Source organism: Petaurus breviceps, unplaced genomic scaffold, assembly GCF_028583685.1.
Source record: "Petaurus breviceps papuanus isolate PSGF00001 unplaced genomic scaffold, PetGlider_PUasm1.0 91133, whole genome shotgun sequence".
Classification (NCBI taxonomy): Eukaryota; Metazoa; Chordata; class Mammalia; order Diprotodontia; family Petauridae; genus Petaurus; species Petaurus breviceps.
Window position 1 is genome coordinate 37,466,179 of NW_027187419.1, and position 18,014 is coordinate 37,484,192.

The 18,014-nt window shown below is 37.2% G+C and overlaps 1 protein-coding gene across 4 annotated transcripts in view; it reads left to right on the plus strand.

The window, feature by feature from the left end:
- Positions 1–17,810, plus strand: part of CCDC15 (coiled-coil domain containing 15) — a 57,271-nt gene extending 39,461 nt beyond the window's left edge. For all 4 annotated transcript variants that reach the window (XM_069080290.1, XM_069080292.1, XM_069080291.1 and 1 more), the window contains 3 exons: positions 12,081–12,257; positions 13,956–14,104; positions 15,445–17,810. In XM_069080290.1, coding sequence (XP_068936391.1) covers positions 12,081–12,257; positions 13,956–14,104; positions 15,445–15,566 — 448 coding nt within the window. In that variant the 3' untranslated portion in view covers positions 15,567–17,810. The remainder of the gene's footprint in view (positions 1–12,080; positions 12,258–13,955; positions 14,105–15,444) is intronic.
- The last annotated feature ends 204 nt before the right edge of the window (positions 17,811–18,014 follow it).

The window sequence follows — 18,014 nt, forward strand, 5'->3', positions numbered from 1 at the left end:
TTTGGCTTTCAAAGCCCTTCAGAACTTTGCCCCTTCTTACCTTTCAGGTTTTCTCATACCTTACTCTCCTCCACTTAGAATCTAGTGATATTGGCCGCCTTCTTTTTTGCAGTCTGTTGCACACTCCACTTCATAGAATCCCTTACATCTTCCAAGACCCCTTCTATTATCCAATTTTTTTTCTTAGTGCTATGACCTCTTACATTAATAAAAATTGTTACACTCTTTCAGTATTCTTTCTTGGTGGTCTTATTAGCCTCCTAGGATTCCCATCTTTATATCCTGCCCATAAACTATCTCTTGAACTTAAGTTTTGCATCTCCATCTCCCTGCCAGACAGCTCCACCTGGATGTTCCCATAAGCATTTTTAATTCAACATACCCAAATCAGAGCTCTATTATCTTTACCTCTACATTCACCTTTCCTCCCAATTTCTCTGTTTCTTTGGAGGTCATCCCCACTTTACCAGTCACCCAAGTTACAGTCTTGGAACCATCCTTAACTTTTTGCTCTCCCTCAACCCTCGTGTCATTATAGTTGCCAAGCCCTTTCTATTGCATTTTCTCAACACCTCTCATTCATTTCTTTTGCTTTATTCACTGTAATTATATTAGTCCAGGCCTCATCTCTTCTTACCTAGACTATTGCAGTAGCCTCCTAATTAGTCTTTGGTCTCTTCCCTCTATAATCCATCCTACATGCATAGCTGTGAGATTGATGTTCCTAAAGTATAGGCCTGAGCAAACCACTACCCAAAAAGCCCCAGTGTCTCCCCATTGCCACTAGGATTAAAAACTGCTATTTGTCATATAAAACCCTTTACAGTCTGGCTCCATCTTGTCTTTCCAACAAATTGGCCCAGTGGATAGAGTGTTAGACCTGAAGTCATAAAGGCCTGAGTTCAAATCCAGCTTCAGACACTTAGTAGTTGTGTGCCCTTGGGCAAATCACTTAACCTTTGCCTCATTTTCCTCAACATCAATAACAATATCGCCTACTGGGCAGGGTTGTCGTAAGGATCACATAGTTGTAAAGCACTTAGTGCAATGCCTCGTATGTAGCAGATGATATATAAATGCTTATTTCATTTCCCCTGGCTGATTACATATTACTTACTCCTTCATACATTCTACATAGTCAGAATAACCTACTTGCTGCTTCCAGTATGTAACCGTCTATCCCCTGCCTCTGTGCCTTTCTTTGTACAGACTTGTCTTCCATGCTGGGAATTTTCTCTTCCTCACCTTTGCTTCTTAGAACCCCTAGATCCCTTCAGGACATAACAGAAGTGTCAAGTCCTTCAAGAGGTCCTTCCTAATTCCACCAATTGTATATATACAATACTGCATGCTAAGTGCATCAAAGATGTTAATAAACAAAGTGCTATATGATGTCTGATCATAGAATGCTTCGTGGAGGAGACAGCAATTTGAAGTAGAATTTGGAAGTATGTTTTCAAATCTTTTTTGAGTATGAGAGCATTTGTTATTTGTTTTTTAATTAAATTTTTTGTTATTCAGAAAGAATCTGTCTGCTTTTCTTCCCAACCCTCCTCCCTGTTAAGAATTGAAACAAAAACATGTATAGTCAAGTGAAACAAATTTTCCCCACTGTTCGTATCGAAAAAGAAATATGTTTTGTTCTGCATTCTGAAGTGCATAGTGTATTTCATCATTAGCCCTCTGGAATAGTGGTTGGTTATACACTGATCAGAATTCCTAGTTTTAGGGGCGGCCAGGTGGCTCAGCGAGTAAGAGCACCAGCTCCAGTGTCGGGATGACCTGGATCAAATCCGGGCTCAGACACTCAGCACCACACCCAGACATAACTGACCATGTAACCTTGAGCAAGTTACTTAACCCCGATTGCTTTAAAAGAAAAAAAAAGAATTCCTAGTTTTTTCAAAGTTGTTTGTCTTTACCCTATTGTTATCACTGTATACATTTTTTCCTAATTCTGTTCACTTCATTCTGTATCAGTTCATGAAAATCTTCCCTGGTTTCTTTGAAATGATCTCTTTCAAAATTTCTTTTAGTATTTCATCATATTTAAATACCATATTTTATTCAGCCAGTCCCCATTGATGGACATCCCTTCATATTCCCATTCTTTGCTATTTCTAAAAGAGCTCTAAATATTTTGTTACATCCTTAGAATTTGTTTTGCTTGTACAGTGATCTAAGACAGTCCCAAAAAACTCATGATGGAAAATGCTATCCACATGTAGAGTAAAAGAACTATGGAGTCTGAATGCAGATCAAAGCATACTATTTTCTGTTTTTTTCTTTCTTGTGATTTCCCTCTTTTGTTCTGATTCATTTTTCACAACATGACTAATGTGGAAATATGGATTAATATGATTGTACGTGTATGGCCTATATCATATTGCTTGCCATCTTGGGTAGGAGGGAGGGAGAAAAAATTTGGAAGTCAAAATTTTATAAAAGTGGGGCGGCTAGGTGGCGAAGTGAGTAAAGCGCCAGCCCCGTAGTCAGGAGGACCTGAGTTCAGTTCCTGCCTCAGACACTTAACACCCACACAAAAAAACTAGCCATGTAACTTTGGGCAAGTTACTTAACCCCAATTGCCCTCCAAAAGGCAAAAAAAAAATTTATAAAAGTGAATGTTAAAAACTATCTTTATGTGTAATTAGAAAAAATAAAATACAGTGAAGTAGGGGGAAGAGTAAAAAATAAAGAAAAATGTAAGAAACATAGAAAATATAGGGCACTTCTAATGCATGGGATTATGGTGTTTAGATTTCAGTGTTCATTAAGAAAATTATTGGATGTAAAAAATAAAAAACTAATTTAATTAATTAAAATAATTTGTTTTGCTTAAGACTAATTCCTTCTTCAATCTTGTTGTTGAGTCATTTTTCCAGTTATGTCCAACCCCTCATGACTCCATTTTGGGGGTTTTCTTGGCAAAGATCCTGGAGGGCTTTGCTATTTTCTTTTCTAGTTCATTTTACAGATGAGGAAACTGAGGCCAACAAGGTTAAGTGACTTGCCCAGATACAGCTTGTAAGTGTCTAAAACTGGATTTGAACTAACAAATATGAGGCTTTTCTGACTCCAGGTCTGGCACTCTATTCACTGTGTCACTTGGCTACCCTTTCTTTAATTTACCCTCCCACTAATTCTTCTTTATCCCTTCTTACCTTTGTTACCCCTTTCTTTGAGTGAGATTTATTTTTGTACCCATGTGGGTATATTGTGTGTATTTTTTTTCTTCCCTCCTTTGACCAGTTCAAATAAGAGTTTCAGTTGTCAGCCAATCTCTCCCCATGGGCCTTCTCTTTGTTGTTTGTATAGATATCTACTCAAAAACCCTATGTGAGATAATTTTCTCTAACCTTACCTTCCATTCCCCCCACCCCACCCCACCACTGTGCCTAATGCATTCCTCCCTTTTCTTTCCATTCTTCTCTTAAGACCATCAAGATGTAATAGAACCACTTCCAGGCCTTCTGTCTAATTAGACTCCAGTAAACCTCTGATGATGTAGAGACACATGTATCATCTCCCATATTAGAATATAAGCCAATTATATTAGTTCCTTATTTTTTATTTGTATTTACTTTTTTATATTTCTCTTAACTCCTGTGTTTGAACTTCAGAGTTTCTTTGCAGCTCTGGTCTTTTTATTATGAATGCTTAGAGACATTAGAAATCTTCTGTTTCATTAAAGGTTCATTTTTCACCTATAGCATTAAACTTTTTCTTTTACCTTCTATATATTATATATGTGTATATATTTTATATATAATATATTTATTTTATATTTGTCATGTTTATGTATAGTGTATACAGTGATATATAAATATATTATATAATGTATATAATATGTATTTCATATATATAAATATATATATTTCAGTCTCTCTACCCTTTTGTGGTAGTGACTGCTAAATGATATATGATTCTCATTTCTTCCTTGCTACCTTTTCCTGGCTGCTTGCCCTATTTTTTCTTTGATCTGGAATCTCTTGATTTTGGATATAATGTTCCTGGAAATTTTTATTTAGAAGTTTTTCTTAAAAAGTAACTGATGAATTCTATTTCTCTTTGCCTCCTGTTCTTAAGAGATCTGGGCAATTTTAACGTTTTTTGAAATAAGATACCTAAGATCTTGTTTTGGTCATGTAGTTCAGATAGTCTAAATATTCTTAAATTTTTTTCTTCTTGATCTGTTTTACATGTTCATTGTTTTTACTGTGAGATACCTTATGTTTTCTATTTTTTTTTACCAGTTTTTTGACTATTTTAATATTTCTTGTATCATGGAGTAGTTGGCTTCTTTTGGGCTCATTCTCATTTTCACAAAGTTGGTTCCTTGGGCAATATTTTATACTTCTTGTGCCATTGATTTCCTTTAATTCCCTTTCCAATTCTTTCTTTTGTAATTCTCATTTCTTTTCTATATTTTTCCTCTTGCTCTCTCATTTCACTGACAGAAATTTTTCTTCTTAACTCTTACTTTCTTTCCAAGATTTCTAGGTGAATTTGTGCCTAAGCTTCCATTTTCTTTGACTCTTTGCTTGTAGATGTTTTGGGGATATTCTATTCTGTGTTTGTGTCTTGAGCATCCTTGTCACCATAAAAGCTTTTTATGATAGGATTCTTTTTTTGTTTTTTGTTTTTTCATTCAGCCTACTTCCTGATTTCATATTTGATGCAGGCTTTGCAAACATCTTGAAGGGAAGATCTAGGTTTATCTTCTTGCTGCTTTCTTGTAAGATTGACTGTTGTGTTTTCCTACAATCTCAGGGACAGCTCAGGCTGGGGTCTTGTGAGTTTTTAGTGCTCCCAAAGTGGTCTAATCCAGGGCAAAGTGTGATTGCTCCCCCAGCCCCCATGTCTGAATTCTACAAGTTCCTGACTTAGGTTTGGTTCTGGACAGCAGTAGAGTGCTGCTAGACTTAACCACTCTCAGTTGCCTGAAAAAAACTGCTACTGCAGAGTGACAGAAATTTTGACTTCTCTATGATCTGATTTCTGCCCTGGTTATTCTTCTGGAGGCTAAACTGGGCTAGATGCTGGAACTAAGGCCCTACTCTACGCTTGGGATGTGAACATCACTACTTCTGCTTGCTTCTAAATCCAAATCTACTTCTCTCTTGATAACCCTGCTCAGGACCTTCATTTGGGTTCAGGGAAGGACCCAGGACTTTCTAAGTCCTCCCTGAATCTGTGACCCAGAACTTGGTAGTGGATTACAAAGCAATGAGTTGTTCCCTGTCCCTGTTGAATTTGGGGGTACCTTGATATATATCCTCTTCCTGCCTTGGAATGCTCCATGCATGGGTCTTCTGGATAAATCAGTTCTCCAGTGTCCATAGACCTCTTTGTCTCATTCTCTATACTGACTTGGGACAGAAAAATGACTCACTGTGACTTTTTCTTACATGTCCCCATCAGGATTCAGTCTGGACTGGAAAAATAGCTTGGGGGGGGGTCATTTATGTAAATATAGTATTTGATGTCATCAGAGTAAATGAGATTGCCAAGGGAGAAAATCCTGAATTAAAAAAAAAAATAGAGTTAAAGCAGGTTCTTGGAAGAGCACTCAAGATTTAGGAAGAGAGAAAGAAGAGCCAGCAAAGGAGTCATTAGAGGTAGCAGAAGAACCAGGAAAGTATGGTGTCTGCAAAGCTTTAGCCAGAAAGAATAACCAGCAGGAAGGGATGATGAGACATCATTGAAGATGAAGACTATTAAAAGGCTATTAGATTTGGAGCTCAGGAGTTCATTGGTTAACTTTGAGAGGACAGTTTGCAACAAAGTGGAAAGGGAAACCCTAGTGCAAAGGATTGGAGAGACAGCAAAACAATCAGATTTAGACATATTTTTAAAGATGTTTATAGAAAAAGGTGTAATGGTAAATAGATGGACTAAGTAGAGTTGTTGTTTTTTAATAGGGTTTGAGAAACTTTAGACTTTTTTAAGATAGATGGGAAAGCCAGTGCTGAGGGGAACATTGAAAATCCATGAGAGCCAAGGACCTAGAGGATGTGGGAAGGAATGAGACTGGGGGCACAGTTAAATCATAGTAGTCAAGATTTCTCATATCCTATAAAAAAGGAAAGATAGGGCGATAATATTGAAGAATGGAAGAAGAGAACTGAGGCAACTTATGTCAAATTGCCTCAGTCTCCTTAGTGAAATTAATACTTAGGTCATTTGTTCCAAGTGAGAGGAGGGAAAAGGTATTGGTAGTAAAAGATAAGAGGCATAACAGAGTCTTGCTTAGATGAGATCCATATTTTTCATTGAAACTGTGGTTTTTGGTTTTTAATTCCCTGGATTACAAGGTTTCGAGGAGTATCTCTATTAGCTTCTTGAAGGGGACAAAGGTATGGTCATGGCAGACATCGCAGTTCTATACAGTATTCTCTGTCTCTTCAGGATATTGCATAAATATCACACCAGGGTTTGGAGTTTTGAGGTATGAAAAACAGTGAAACTAGAAAATTACTTATTAAATGTTAAATTTTCCTCAGTCTAATTCTTCATCTTAATTTTTTACTTTAACACCGTCACTACAAGTTTTCTCTGGTAGCTAACAGTGGCCAATCAGTGAATGTTCTTCCCTTCCAATGTTATTTAAGTGTTCCCTTGCTTTTTTCCATAAGGAAAAGAAGTATATTCAGCTAAATTCATAATTCTCCCTCTTTATCCTCCCCACAAATACCTTAGGGACACACTTTCTCTTTAACTACTTTTTCATATTCCTTCAGGATATAAGATGCTTATATACTGTATTTAGATTATGCCCTAGGTATATGTAGATTTATCAGACTCTCAATATCTGTTGTATTCCTTAAAGATACAGCCTGAGAGCTTTCCTCCACCTAGTATCTTGGGTGGATCTTTTAAATTCTGTGTTCTTTCAGTTTCCCCCTTCTATTTTCTTGCTATTCTTGTATGTATTGAACTCTAAAAGGAAAGGTGCTGTATAATTTAAAATAATTCAGCATTTGTATTTCTTCCTTCTCTGTGTCCTTTTTGGCATCTCTCATGTTTCCTCCTTGCATATTTTCCCTCACAGCTTTTATATCTTTCATTTTCCTGACATACAGATATTGACCTTAACTTGTATAAAACACAGTCCTTTTGCCTAAGTTGCAACAATGAGCTTCTTTTCTCCCTTGACCTTTTGTTCTGATTATCAAGCTTAGAATTTGTTGAATGAAATTATGGTTGTTACTGGAGTCTTTTTTGGACCACTTTATTAAAAAAAAAGACTCTTATTAAGCTGCAGATCTGTATGCTAAATTATCTTCTTGTTCTCCATCTTTTCCATTTTTTGAAGACTGCCTAGATCTGGTTTATAATTGTTGCTTAGTAAAGGTTACTGAATCAAGAGAGGATGAAAGAGAGCATGCAGAAGATAATTCTAAACTTAAAATGTCCTTGTCACTCTAATAAACAGATGGTTATGAATAGTGATCTGTAACAGTGGCCAAGATAGCTTAAGCCTACATCCAGAACAATATCCAAATTCATCTGCTCTTTCTAGGTCCTGGTTGTTACAACCCAAATAGGGCAGACTCCCTATTTGTGGATGTGTTAATGTCAGAAAACAAAATATATTTTTCCTCTTGAACTTAAACTAAAGCAACCTGGATCAATAGACAGATGGCCAGGATTTCTAGGAGAACTCTTATTTGTGAACATGGGCAGTCTTGATAATTGCAATTCAGAAAATAGCAACTGATTTGTTCCAGAATAACTGGTTTCATCAGTTTGAGGGATAGTGTTTTATTACCCAAGTTTTTTGGTGAAGGATCTGCCTTCAAGCTGTTATGTCAATTTCTCAAAATACCAATTTGAGCTTCATAAAAATTACATTCTTATATTTATCTGGAAAGGAATTAGATGGATATGAAGCAATCACTGAACATTGCTATAATTGGAAAAAAGTATTAAGTAAGGTCATCCCTTCTGTGTGTTCATCTAACCCCAACTAAGGAGAGCAAACATTGATTAGGTGCCAGGACACTGTGCTGAGTGGTAGGAATAGGAAGATGAACAGCTACATAATACCTCTCCTCAAAGAGCTTATATATTGTGTCCCTTTTAGACATGTACACAGATAATTATATTAAAAGTTTAAAACAACTGAAAAAATAAGTAAAGTTAAACACAGTGGCCATAAGAGATTCAAGGAACAGAGGAATTATTTATAGTTGGAAAGATGAATGAAGGCTTTGGGGTAGAGAGGAACAATACCTAAAGGCTGAAATGGAATATAGGGAGTCATTGCAGGTATGAGAATTGCTTTGCATAAAGGCAGAGGTTGGAAAGAATACAGTGAGATCAGAGGAGAGTTAAGTAGTCCAGTTCTAGGAAGATATGGAATGTATAAAAGGATGCATTTTGAAGTAAGGTTAGAAGTATGATATGGAGTCACACTTAAGGGTGGTGAGTGATCTTGCATGTCAAACTAAGAAGTTTGTATTGTATTTTATTCAGTAGACCAATTTAGAGTATCTACTTAAGATTTTTTTTACTTTGAATGTGAAGTAAGTTGGACAGTGAAGAGACTGGAAGCAGGGAAAACAGGGATGTTATTTTACCTAGTATTCTAGGTGAAAAATGATGAACATCTTAGCTCAGGCCCTCATCACTAATTACCTGAACTATTGCCTTCTGAGCAGTCTCACTGCTCTTGTCTTTTAAATCTATACTGGAACAACTGTCAAGTTGATTTTCTTAAAGTATAGACCTGATCATGCCAGTGCCTGAGAAGATTCAGTAGTTCCCCATTGTCATTAGGATAATATAAATACTATCCTTTTTGCCATTTAAAGACCTTTATAATCTAACACCATCTTGTCTTTCCAGGCTGATCACACATTATTCTTTATACATTCTACACTTTAGCTAGGGTAGCCTACTTTCTTCCTCTGTTTATAACATTCTCTCCCCTGCTTCCATGTCTTTGTATGCCTGTCCCTCATGCTGGGAATGTTCTCTTTCCTCACCTTTGCTTCTCAGAACCACTGGATGACTTCAAGGCTCAACAAGTGTCAACTCCTTCAAGAGACCCTTTCTAATCCTCCAGGTGTATATATACAATACTGTAGGCTAAGTGTATCAGAGTTACTAAACTGTGCTGTGGTAGTAGTAGAAGTGAAAAGGGGAAAATATAAGTGGGAGATATGTTTTAGAGAGAGTACTGACGGCTTAGAAACTAATTAGATTTGATGAGGAATAGGAAAGGAAGAATCATATTGTTGATAATCTTTCAGGCACTCTTAACTTCCCAGTTTTTAACTTCCCAGTTACTCAGTCTACTCAATTCCCATGACTGCTCCTCCAGTCTACCTCAGCTACACACAGAAATGGTCATGTCCTTGATTTTTCCATCAACCACAAGTGTTTCACTTCCTTGTTTATAGGATCTCCAAAATTTCTTTATCTGATCATTCAGTCTTTCCCTGTGCTTTACAACTCCTTACTCTGTTATTCATCCTTATAACCTCCATCCTCTCTACCCCTCTTTTCTTCCTGAAAGAAGATGAATTGGTTCATTACTATAAGCGAGTATATTGGTTTTCCACTCCTCCCACTGGTAAACCAATTCAGCTCTCTACTCTAACTCAGATCACTTGGTTCCTTGTCCTCTCCAAACACTTCTTCCAAATGCCAAACCTGAATCACTCCTACCATTAACCTCTTTTGCTCCAAGTTCACTTTCTACTCAACATAGCTAGAGAAAATCATGAAACTTTGCTGGTTAGGTCTGCTACACGTTTATGTCCCAGAATTTCAACTATATCCACCCTTCATCAAGACAATCCTTTTATACCTTCCTAATTGAGTCTCTGTTCTACTTACTACAGCAGGTATTCCAAACTCTCTTATTCTCTAAGCCTCCCACTGCACCCCTACTCTGTCAGCTGAGGACCTCAATACTTTTCTGAAAAAACCTAGACCAGTTAGTGATAAATCTCCACTTTTTTCATATCATATCACTCAAACATCTTCCCCTGTCATCTTCACTTTCACCCCTGACTCTTCTGAAGAAGTGGTCCTTCTCCTTGCCAAGGCCAATCCCTCTATATGCACCCTTGATTCCATCTCTTCTCATCTTTTCCAGCTGATTCCGCCTGCTATCATCCCCACTCTTTCTCATCTTCAAGCTCTCCCTAATACCTGCTGGCTCCTTGCATGCTGCTCACAAATATACCCATGTCTCCTCCACCCTTAAAAAACCCTCACTTACCCAGAAATACCACTTCTAAGGTTGTATCCCAAAGAGATTGTAGAAGTGGGAAGAGAACCCCGTATGTACAAAAATATTCACGTGTACAAAAATATTCGTAGCAGCTCTTTCTGTGGTGGCAAAGAATTGGAAATCAAGGGGATGCCCAGTTGTGGTATATGAATGTGATGGAATGCTATTGTGCTATAAGAAATGAGCAGACAGACTTCATGATAACCTGGAGAGACTTACACAAACTGATGTTCAGTGAGAAGAGCAGAACCAGGAGAACTGTACACAATTACAGACACATCATATGTATGATGACTAACTTTGATAGACTGGGTTCCTCTCAGCAATGCAAGGTTATAAGACAACTCCAAAAGACTCATGATGGAAAGAGATATCCACATCCAGAGAAAGAACTATAGAATTTGAATGCAGATTGAAGCAAACTACCTGCTTTCTTTCTTGTTTTGTTTTGTTTCCTCTTTCCCGTTGTTCATTCCATAGGTTATAATCCTTCTTTATAACCTGACTAATGTTTAATGTGAAGGTATTTGCAGATCCTATACTTGATTGCATGCTGCCATGGTGGGGCGGGGGCAGGGGAGAAGGAGAAGGGAGAAAATTTGAAACTCAAGGGATTGTGGAACTGAATCTTGTAAACTAAAAGTAAGCAAATAAATTAATTTTTTTAAAAACCTCATTGGGCTCAATATTCCACATCTATGTCAGATAATACATCTGTCATCTTCTCTGTCTTCTCCCGTTCTTGGCTAAATTACTTGAAAAAACCATCTACACTCAGTGCCTCTAGTTCTCTCAGTCTTTTTTTTTTTTGAGCAATCGGGGTTAAGTAACTTGCTCAAGGTTACATGGCCAGGTGTTTCTGGGTGGGTGCTAAGTGTCGGAGCTCAGATTTGATCCCCAGGTCATCCTGACACTGGAGCCGGTGCTCCTACTCGCTATGCTACCTGGCCGCCCCTTCTCTCAGTCTTCTAAACCCTGTGCAATTTGGCTTTTGACCTCATCTTCAACTAAAATTCCCCTTTCCTAGTGCCCTTACCAAAGATTTCATAATTGCCTGATCTAATGATTTTTTCAAAATCTTCATCTTTCTAGATGTCTCTGCAGCATTCAGTATTGCCTTCTCCTCCCTCAGATGACTTTACCTCTATTCTTGTATATATCGTTTATGTACCTAGTTGTGTGAATGTTGTTTTCCCCATTAGAAAGTAAGTTTTTTTAGGACAGGGACTGTTTTTGCCTGCCTTTTGTGTCCCCAGTGCTTAGCACACTGTCTTGCTTATAGTAAGTGCTCAGTAAATATGTGTTGACTGACAAAGTGGTGTAATGAAGAGCATGACAGATTTGTAGTTAGAAAAGATGTTTACTTGAGTACTGACCCTGACTAGTTGTGTAACTATGGCCAAATAACTTAGTCTCTCTCAGCCTCAGTTTCCTTGTGTGTAAAAGGGAGATAATTATACCTGTTATGTTTATCTCACAGGACTGTGGTGAGGGTCACATGAAATGAAGTTCTTAAAGTTTACGCTTAGTGAGCCTTATATGAATGTCATTTATTGTTGATCTTGGTCTGAGAAATTATACAAAAATCTTTGCAAAAAAACCAACCTTCATTATAATCACTATTCATTTCCCTCTGAAAACTTGAGGGTGTATGTAAAAGACTGTCAAAAGAGTTATTCTCGTAAAAGAGATTCCCAAATTACCTACTTAAGGACTAAGATCAGTCCATTGTATTCTTTGACTCTTGTTTTTTGAAGGGGAGTATGATTCCAGGGAATTGAATCTATGTGTTTGACCAAATTACCCAAATGTGTTTGTATTTTGTCCCCAGAATTAAGAAATTGAAAGAACAGCAGCGTTGCATTGAGGAGCAGAGGATCCTGAGAATGACCTATCAGGAAGACCTTTATTCTGGGGAGAAGACATGTGAGATATTAGCTAATTTACAAGTGGAAGATAAGAGAGAAGCAGCTATTAAAAAGCAACAGAGGAGCAGAGAATGTATCAGGTACCTTAGGAGAAGTGTTCAAAGCTTACTACAAACTTAAAAGAAGCGCAGTTCTCTCCCTTTTAAGGAAAAAGGAAGCCATCTGTGTTTCCTCAACACTTTACCTTCTTTTTCTTAGTGATATCATCTCCCATGGGTTCAGTTATAATTTCTATGTAGATTATTCCCATATCTTTATATCTAGCCCTAGTCTCCTGAGCCCCAATCCCACCTTATCAAATGTCTTTTGGATGTCTTGAGTTGGTTTTCTTGTTGGCATCACAAACTCAATACATCCAAAGCAGAACCAGTTTTCTTTCCTCAAAAACTCCCCCCTCTTCCCAAGTTCCTTATTACTATAGAGGGTATTCCCATCCCAGTCACTGAGGCTCACAACCTCAGTGTCATCCTTGACCCCCTCACTTTCATTCATCCCATATAATCCAATCCTTTATCAAGTCTTGTTCCTGCCCTTAACCACATCTTTCACATACACTTTACAACATCTCTCATATACTTCCTCTTCCCACTCATATATCCACAATCGTACTTTAGGCCCTCATCACCTCTTCCTAGAACTGTTGCAATAGGTTTCCAATTGTCCCTGCCTCAGATCTCTCCACACTCCAGTTCATTGTCCATTCACTTGCCAAGGTGACTTCTAATGCATGGGTATAAACATCACCCCCACACCCTTACTTCCATTCAGTGAGGACTAGTGGCTTTCTTTTACCTTAAGGATCAAATCAAAACTCTGTCATTTGTCATTTAAAGCTCTTCATAACCTAGTGCCTTTCTACTATTCCATCCTTCTTACATTTTACTTTTTTCTAAGCACTCTAGACCAACATTGACTCATTTGCAAGTTCCTGGAGTATGAGACTCCATCTCCCATCTCTGTGCTTTTGTACTAACTGTCTCCAACATCTGGAATGTTCTATCCCCTCCCCTCCATCTTAGTTTCCCCAGCTTTTTTCAGGACTCAGCTCAAATCTTACCTGCTCTAGGAGGTCTCTCCTGGTTCCCACAGCTGCTAATGCCTTCTACCTATTCTTTATGTATCTTTTTTCTGCCAAGTTGTTTACATATTGTCTTGTCCACTAGAATTTAAGGTCCTTGAGAGAAGAGACTTTGTTTCTGTCTTTGTATCCCAAGCACTAAGCATAGTGCCTAACATATAGTATGGGTTTTGTTTTTGTTTTTTTTTTTGCTTTTTTGGAGGGGGAAGGTAGGGCAATTGGCATTAAGTGACTTGCCCAGGGTCACATGGCTAGTTTTTTGCGTTATGTTACTGAGGTCGGATTTGAACTCAGGTCCTCCTGACTCCAGGGCCGGTGCTCTATTCACTGTGCCACCTAGCTGCCCCAGTACAGTATGTTCTTAATAAAGGCTTCTTGACTTGTCTTGACTAGAGTAGAGTACAAGTCATGGAGAAGACAGTACTTTGTAATATTTCTGAAGACCCATGGAAATGTTATTTTTCCCATATTGTAAGTGGGCAAGAGAAAGTACAAAGGCACAAAATGTTTCTCTCAGGAAGTTACCTAAAGTAGATCAGAATATCAAATCAGGCCTTCTAATTCACACACTAGTACTTTCTATGTACCTTGTCCACCTTACCCATCCTTGCTATGTGTCAGGGACTGACACATAGTAAGTGTTTAATAAATGTTTCCTGGCTGACTGACTGACTGACCAATATTGCTATGGTTTTCACAGATATATAGAAGCTTTAAGGGCCCAGATACAAGAGAAGATGAGGCTGCATAATATTGACTTACCTCCATTGTGCTGCTGTGGTTCTGATTTCTGGGATGCTCATCCTGATACCTGTGCCAATAATTGTATCTTCTACAAAAACCATCAAGGTGTGTTTTTAGGAAAACATGAGATCTGATGGCAAAAAGCTGAGGCATGCTAAAGACATGTTAAAAATCATTCATATTTCTCCCTAACCTTAGTATCTGACATTTTATTTACTCTCTCATATTAGAAAACTATTTTCAGATTCAGTCCTTATTATTTAATTTATGAACAAGATCCATTTGTTACACAGAAGGAAGGTGGAATAGATGTTTACCTAGCCACATAGAACAGAACTCTAGCCATTCCCAATCTATGGAGTATCCAAATGTTCATTAATGTCATTTACTGATCATTTATTATATTCAGAACATACTATTAAACTTTTCATGTAAATTTTTTTTAAATAATAAGTTTATTTTATAACTTAGGCCATAAAAAAATTGCTTTTTAAAAAACATCAATCATTTCCCAAAATCACTACCACTACCCTTAAATTCTCCCTTGCAATAAAATATTAGTTAAAGTAAAATCTCATTTATGTGAAATATACAACATTCCCCCATAAGTCTGAACCTCCTTCTTAGGGGCAGGGAAGTTTTAAACCATCCATTTTGTTTGGGTTATTGAGATGATTTAGCAAAGTACAAAATCCATCGGTAAGGACCCTAGCTGGCTAGAAGTGCTCCCCGCTGATCTTGAGGAACCAGATAAATACTTATACAGATTCTTGTCTCCTGTTCAACAACAAAGGCACTCATCTCTGTGGCCTAAAATAGTGTATGTGTGAGGTACTTTTAGTAAAATACTTCCATTGGAGTATATGAGAGACTTTCAGTGTTTTTTATATTGGTGACTTAAATTATTTAAATATCATTTCAATTACTCCCTTTGAAAAATTAATATTAATGGATTTCCATAGTATGACTATGAGCTAGTCACTTAACCTCTCAACCTGTTTCCTCATGTGTAAAATGGTAATAAATACCTGAAGTGCCTAGATCCATGGGTTGTTAAGAAATTGTAATGAGATAATGGATGTAAAACCCTTTGCAGACTTGAAAGTACTGCATAAGCACTAAAGGTCAGGGGTTGAGCTCTTGGAGGTGAGAGGGGAATTTTTTTATTTCATTGGCATAGGAAACTCCATGCAAGAAAACTCCTTCTACCAATGCAGATTTACATCTGTTCTGCAACTTAAAATCTTAGAGAGTTTCCTGGAGGAAGCTACTGAATGATTAAATGATGATAATCAATTTATTTATTGATGGATTGACTGATTGTTATTAACTTTATGATGATGTGTTTCTAGTCAGGGGAGCAGAACTAGTAAGTAAGGTTGGGGTATGGAATCTATTCTGAAAGTTAACTTTCTTTTAATCACTGTGAAAACTCTTGTTTACAGCATACACTCAAGCACTACATTCTGTCATCTCCTCTTGTGGGATTTCTGAAAGTAACTCATCGGTGCGATTCGCCATCCACAGTTTTGCATCTGCACGCAGGCGGAATTGGAAGATTCTGTAGCAGTAAAAAACTGGCTTCAGTCTACACTTCAGATCAACCCTTGGATTCAGCTAATCAGGTGTATGATTCTAGGGAGTGGGATTGCCACAGGTATCTACCTACTCTCTTGGAAGTCAGTCCTTGACTGATAAACTGTGCCTTATGACAAGAATGCAGATTGGAGTCCAAACACCTAGTTTCTCTTACGTGTAAATCACACAGGTGCTATTGTTTTAAAAGGTCAGCAGTCAGGCTGTTCCTGACTACTCTACTGCTGCTCAAGAAGAGTTTTTGTGAAGATTTCTTTCTCAGAGATTCTCATCATGATCTGTTCAGAACTGGCTTAATTTCATTCTTCTGACCAAAGATAAAAGTATCTGGATGGGGCAGGTGTTCAAGTGAATATCAGCAACGATCCTTATTGTTTTCTTTTCTAGTTGTACATAAGAATCTGACATAGGAGACTTTGGATTTTGAAACACATTATCATTGCAAATATTTGTATCTTCTACATTACAAAAAAAAACCCCATAACCTAAAATGTTGCTTCTTCTCCAATTCCATGACTATTAACCTTGGAGATAGAGTTTATATTTGCTTTTTTTTTTTCTTTAGAAGGCGTAAGAAAAAGTAAATAGTTTCTCTGTCTATTGAGAATCCCTGTGTGAAAGAAATAATATTTGAGAAAGCAAAACTAAACTTGAAATAAATCAGGTATTTTCTAATGTCCCCATTTTGAATCAGTGAATGAAATACCAGTTTCCCTGCTGAGCAGATAAAATCAAAATCCCCCTTCTGTGGTATGAACTTGGTTTGTCATGGCAGCTTCTTGACCTGTTTTTATCTGGTAAGTAAGCTAACCAGCCATGTGCTAGTCAGCACCTAATGATGAAACATTTAAACTGGATCTGATAGATGCCAAAACATCTAGTAGTAGATGGCAGAAAAAAAAATTTAAACTATTCTTTGACGACCATTTTTTTAACCAAATTAATTGATCATTTCTGTTGAAATACTTGAAACCTATATGCTCATAGCTCCAATCTTAAAGAATTCTTCTCTTGACCTTTGTTTCAGTTTGATTCAGCAAATGTTTATTAAGCACCTTATCCGTGCAAAGCACTGATTTTGAGATGCTCTACAATATCCTTTCTTCTTAACTCAAAATATATGGACTGCATGCTCTATAAAATCTCTTGCTGCTCTAAAAGTCAGTATTTGTGTGGTCTTATGATTTGCCTGTGGTCACTTGCTGAGTTGGTAGTGGGACCCGGGTAGGGTTAATCTTTACCTAGGCCTAGTGAATTCTGTTTTCTCAACTAGGGCTTCTTGCCATTCTAGGCTTAGCACAAATTCATCCTTAGCTGGAGTATCAGCACCATGATTGTGGTTTACTATTATCGGTTTTGCTTTTATGGTATTGGAAAATTATTGAGAACCTAACTGCCCTCCAGGAAGAAACCTAGGGCCCATGTTCCCCGACTATAATGCGGCAGAACTTGTTCAGATTAAATTGGGAGTCTAAAATACAAACTTAAGAAAATGAAAACTTTGGAGATCAATTCTCCCAGTTCCCCAGATTAACATAGATTATCATTTCCTGGATTTCATCATAAGAAAAGTTCAGAAAACTGAGTTGGTGAATTTCAGAGAAATTTTTTTCTTCTCTTGAGAAAAAAACTAATTTTGGGTCTGTTGCGAAAATTGGAGGGTATGCTGTCATTTCAGTTGGACATTTGAATAAGAATGATTTTTTTCTACTAAAATTCCAAAATTCTTTATATTGTCTTTGATATATTTGGTCAGCAACAACTTTGTGCCTACTTATTAAGTTCATTACACTTAACTCTGAATGTCTCTTAAGATGATGTTGTTGTGTTTTCCATTGGATTATTTTTAAACAGAACATGATATCCTAGAATAAGTACTCATCCTTGGAAGTAAGAAAATCAAAGTTCAAATTCTAGCTTGACTACTAACTGACCGAGTGACCTTGGCTTAAGCTTTCTGAACCTGTTTCTTTATCTATAAAATGAGGGAGCTGGACTAGATGACCTCTAGCATTGTTTACTGGGATAGAAAGAAGCCTCCCACATTCAGTTCCTGGCTGCTTTTCTGATTCTTTCTAAGAACAGGATCTTGCTTTTCAGTTTTCCTGATGTGGTAGATGGATAACTTATTTTTTTGTACCATACCCTCCTGGGCAATAATTCTAAAATTCTGTGATTTTATAAATAAAAGTGGTTTTATACTTTTTAATATTAATTTTTATCTCTGTCTCTTCACTTCATTCACCACATGATATGTTTGTCTGTAGTGGACCAGTGGTAGAATTGGATTGTAGATAATGAGATAAGGAAACATCTGCACTTCCTTCTAAGTTCTCTTATGACACCCTCCACTATGATCTTACCATCAAAGCCAATACTGAAGTACTGATAGAATTAAGGTGGGGAGAAGAAGTATAGA